Source organism: Penaeus monodon, chromosome 14 (assembly GCF_015228065.2).
Source record: "Penaeus monodon isolate SGIC_2016 chromosome 14, NSTDA_Pmon_1, whole genome shotgun sequence".
Taxonomy (NCBI): Eukaryota; Metazoa; Arthropoda; class Malacostraca; order Decapoda; family Penaeidae; genus Penaeus; species Penaeus monodon.
The window spans coordinates 36863427-36868053 of record NC_051399.1 but is presented as its reverse complement, the minus strand read 5'-3'; the positions used below and the strand labels follow the sequence as shown (position 1 = coordinate 36868053).

Genomic DNA, 4627 nt, shown 5'->3' with positions numbered 1-4627 from the left:
TTGTTTTTTTCGTTTTCGTTTTGTTTGTTAGATGTTTGTATTGTTTTATTTTTTCGCTTTGTTGTTTTTTTTTCGTTTTCGTTGTGTTAGATGTTTGCGTTGTTTTTTCGTTTTCGTTTTGTTTGTTAGATGTTTGTATTGTTTTTTTTAGCTTTGTTTTTTTTCGTTTTCGTTTTGTTTGTTAGATGTTTGTATTGTTGTTGTTTTTTTTCGTTTGTCTGTTCTTATACTGAGTTCTTTCGTTTCTCTATTTCTGTGTGTGTCTGTTTTTTTTTTGTCTGTCTGTGCTTATTGACTGTTCGTCTATTTATCTGTGTGTCTGTCTCTGTCTGTCTGTATTTCCGTATGTGTGTCTGTCTACATGTCAGTCTCTTTGTGTCTGTCTCTGTCTGTCTGTTTGTATGTATCTCTGTCTCTCGTCTATCTGTCTGTCTGTTTGTCTCTGTCTCTGTCCTTATCTGTCTGTCTGTATGTATATATGTCTTTCGATATGTCTGTCTCTGTCTCTATATTTGCCTCAGTCTGTCTGTCTGTCCCTCTATCTTTCTCTCTCTATATCTACCTATCACATTCCTCTCTACCTCTCCCTCACTATCTTATCTTCTCCCCTATCTATCATGTTCTCCTTTATCCCATACTTTCTCTACCCCTCTTTGCCACTCATTCTCTCTCCTCCTTCGGCTTCTCCCGTCTCTTCCATCTTCTCTTTCTCTTTCTCTCCCAACGCCATCTCTCCTTCTCCTACCTTATCCCTTATCTCCCCTTGCTCACTTTCTTCTTTCTTCCTACCCCTCATCTTCTATCCTTCCTCACCTTTCTCCCCTCCTCATGTTCTTCCTTTCTCTTTCTCTCTTACAACCCTATCCCTCTTTCTCCTCATCCTCTCCCCCCTCCCCTTGCTTTTTCCCCTTTTATCATATTCTCCATCTTCTCCCCTTCCCTCCCTCTCTGTCACCCCTCTCTCATTTTCTTCCTATCCCCCTCCCTTTCTCATCTCTCTCTCACTTTCTCCTTCTATCACTTTCTCCCTCTCTCTCGCTTTCTTTCTCCCTTCCTCCCTCTCTCCTCTTTCTCACTTTCTCCCCATTCCCTCCTCTATTATGTTCTCTCACTTTTTCCCCATTCCCTCCGTCTCTCTCACTTTTTTCCTTTATTTCACTTCTCTCTCCCATCCTTTTCTCGCCCCTATCACTATTTCCCCCCTTCTCACTTTCTCCCCCTCTCTAACTTTCTTCTCCTCTCATCCCTCTCACGTTTTCTCCCCTTCCCTGCCCTTCTCTTTCCCTCTTTCATTTTTTCTCTTTCTCTTCTCCCTTAAACCTCTCTCACTTTCTCCCTCTCTCTCACTTTCTCCCCTTCCCTCCCCTCCCTCACATTCTCCCCCTCTCACCTGTTTCTCATTTTCTCGCCTTCCCTTTCTCCTCTCTCCCCTACCTCCCTTCCTCCCACTCCCTCACCTCCCTCACTTTCTCCCCTTCCTTCCCTCTTCTCACCCTCCCTCCCTTTCGCCCCTCCCTCCCTTTCGCCCCTCCCTCCCTTTCGCCCCTCCCTCCCTTTCGCCCCTCCCTCCCTTTCGCCCCTCCCTCCCTTTCGCCCCTCCTCCTCTCCCCTCCCTCCCTTTCTCCCCTCCCTCCCTTTCTCTCCTCCTCTCTCCCCTCCCTCCCTTTCTCCCCTTCCCTCTCCCCTCCTTCCCTTTCTCCCCTTTCACGGCTCTCTCTGAATATTCCCGAAATTCTCTTCCAGGATCTGAATCACTGGTCGGCTGGCTGGGTGGACTGGAATCTCGCGCTGGACACAGAGGGCGGACCGAACTGGGCTTCCAACGCTGTCGATTCTCCCGTTATTATTGATAAAGTAAGGAGAGGGAGTGGGTGGGAGGGAGGGAGAGGGAGTGAGTGGAAGGGAGGAGGGAGAGGGAGTGGGTGGGAGGAAGGGAGAGGGAGTGGGTGGGAGGGAGGGAGAGGGAGTGAGTGGGAGGGAGGAGGGAGAGGGAGTGGGTGGGAGGAAGGGAGAGGGAGTGGGTGGGAGGGAGGGAGAGGGAGTGGGTGGGAGGAGGGAAAGTGTGGGAGGAAGGAAGGAAGGAAGGAAGGAAGGAAGGAAGGAAGGAAGGATGGATGGAAGGAAGGAAGGAAGGAAGAAAGGACGCGACAAGAAAGGGAGGAGGTGAGAGAGTGGGAATGAGAGGGAGGAGAAGAAAGCGAGAGGAAGGGGGAGACAGGGTTAGAGACAGAGGTGGAGAAAGGGATGAAAGTGAAATTGGAGTTGGAGATGGAGAAAGAGACAGATACAGAGAAAGATATAGAGTTTGAGAGACGAGAAAAAGAGAAGGAAAGAGAGAGAGAGAGAGCGAGAGAGAGAGAGAGAGAGAGAGAGAGAGAGAGAGAGAGAGAGAGAGAGAGAGATGGAGAGCGCGTGTGTGTGTCACCAATATAACGCTACTCAGCCACTCTGTTTTGCAGTCACTCCCTCACTCAAACAAAGGCATCGTGTATGTATATGTATATATATATATATATATATATATATATATATATATATATATATATATATATATATATATATATATATATATATATATATATATATATATATATTATTTTTTTTTTTTTTTTTTTTTTTTTTTTTTTTTTCTTTTCTTTTTTTATCGATTGGAAACTCATAACCAACCAAAATTCATTCTCTAAAAAAAGAGAAGAAAACTAACAACCCCTCCGTACCGCTTAATCGGTAACCCCCCACCCCACCCCATTCAATAGATACCCCTCCCTCCCACTCAATAGATCCCCCCCCCCACTCACGCCTTACTTCACCCTCAGGAAAGCGGAGAATTCTACAAGCAGCCGATGTTCTACGCCCTCGGCCATTTCAGCAAGGTTCTCGTTCCCGGTTCTCGACGCATCTACGCCTCTGTCAGCAGCCCGTCAGACACGGTCAGCTTAACGGCCGTCCACAACTCTGCTGACAACACCTCGGCGGTTGTCATTCTGAATTTGTAAGATTTTTTTTATGAACCTTATTTTTTTCGTTGCGTATTTTTTGGGTACATTTTTATCAGTTGATTTATAGTTTGCTTTGTTATCTACCCGTTCATCTGCTTGACACATCTATCCACTCATTAATTTTTTTCTTCATATTACGTCTATCAATATGTTTGTTTTTTTCAGTGTCATTATCATTGCAATCTCAAACACTCACTATACACAGTGCTCTGAAAACCCTACAGTATGTTCGTTTAAGAAATACGAAACATACAGCATCCTTCAAGAAAAATAACCAAACAAGAAACGCGTGATCGCTTCCAACACACAAACAAATAAACAAAATCCTCACCCAAAAATCCCAACACCCTAAAATAAAAATAAAAATCCTGTCGAACAACGCCCTCTTTCCCACAGCGGAGACACGGCAGTGGACGTGACCGTGGGCGTGGGCGGCGGGACACACTTCATTAATGTGGACATGCCCGCCAAAGCAATTACGTCACTCCTCTTCGCCACGCCCGAGGTCGCTGGGGATTCGGAAACAAACAACGAACTCTTTTAGGATGAGCTGATTACTGGTGTTGTAACCATTATCATTATAGTTACTCTCTTTACCATTGTTATTTGTTAGTCTTATTATGGCAGTCGTAAAAGCTACGGATTGTTTAACTGGAAATGACGACTCTGACCCCAGTCATGCTGCCTTAGCGTCTATCCTAGGGGTAAGTTGCGACGCCAAGCCATGTATTGAGGCGCGCTAATAGGGAAGTAATCTGACTTCCGCCCCGTCGAGGCAATGGCCTAGCAGAAAGCGTCCACTCCCCAACGCTGAATACCCCCGATACCCTCAGCGCTGGGCATCGGGCCACGCCACCAGATTTCTACAGCCGGGGACAGACAAAATAACTTAACCGATGGGAGCCTCTGTATCAGAAAGGCTCCTTTTCTGCACAGCGCGTCATAGTGTAGATAGGAATAAGGAAGGGAGAGGGTCACTGTTACGCGGATGCTGGTTGTATAGTTAATCTTTTTATTTCATTCAGATCATGCGCTATAAGAAGTTTTATAATCAAGTGTGGCAATATCTAAACTGCCAGTAAACAATAAACTTGGCAAGGAATTCGCTGCTTCTGACATTTTCACTTTTGTAAACTATAGCCAACATGGTTTCATCCGTACCAAGGGGGATAGAGGCAGAAGCAGAGCAAGTCGATGGACTCCATACTAGCTAGTTTAGAGACCAGCAGTGACATTTGCTTGCTTGTTTTATTTTTGTTAATTTTTGTTTACTAATGTTGCAAAATGTTTACATAAATATATTTGTTGACACGATTCCAGTTGTTTACCGGTAGTTTCCCTGTTCTTTCCCCGTCTCTGGGGTTATCGTCCTGTGGCCGCTCTGAGGGCCGCCGGGCATGGTCACTCACCCGAACATGCTTTTATCACAAGCCTTTTCACATAGTGCCATGAAATGACTTGAGATGATGGGCAATACAGAATGAATACTTTGACGATATGCTTGCTATGAACTCATGTCAGTAGGTAATCTTCATATCGTTTGGAAAATAAACAAACATTAATAATTTTGAAAAGGGAAATAGCCATAGTAGAAAATGAAACTGAATCGTAATGCTTCGATCTCTTCA

At 45.0% G+C, this 4627-nt stretch overlaps 1 protein-coding gene across 1 annotated transcript in view; it reads left to right on the top strand.

The window, feature by feature from the left end:
- The window catches only part of LOC119581083 (putative glucosylceramidase 4), a 9882-nt gene extending 5256 nt beyond the window's left edge, over positions 1 to 4626 (top strand). Inside the window, exons 9-11 of the mRNA XM_037929402.1 lie at positions 1674 to 1854; positions 2817 to 2992; positions 3396 to 4626. Of these exons, the coding sequence (XP_037785330.1) occupies positions 1674 to 1854; positions 2817 to 2992; positions 3396 to 3543 (505 nt within the window). The 3' untranslated portion in view covers positions 3544 to 4626. The remainder of the gene's footprint in view (positions 1 to 1673; positions 1855 to 2816; positions 2993 to 3395) is intronic.
- The last annotated feature ends 1 nt before the right edge of the window (position 4627 follows it).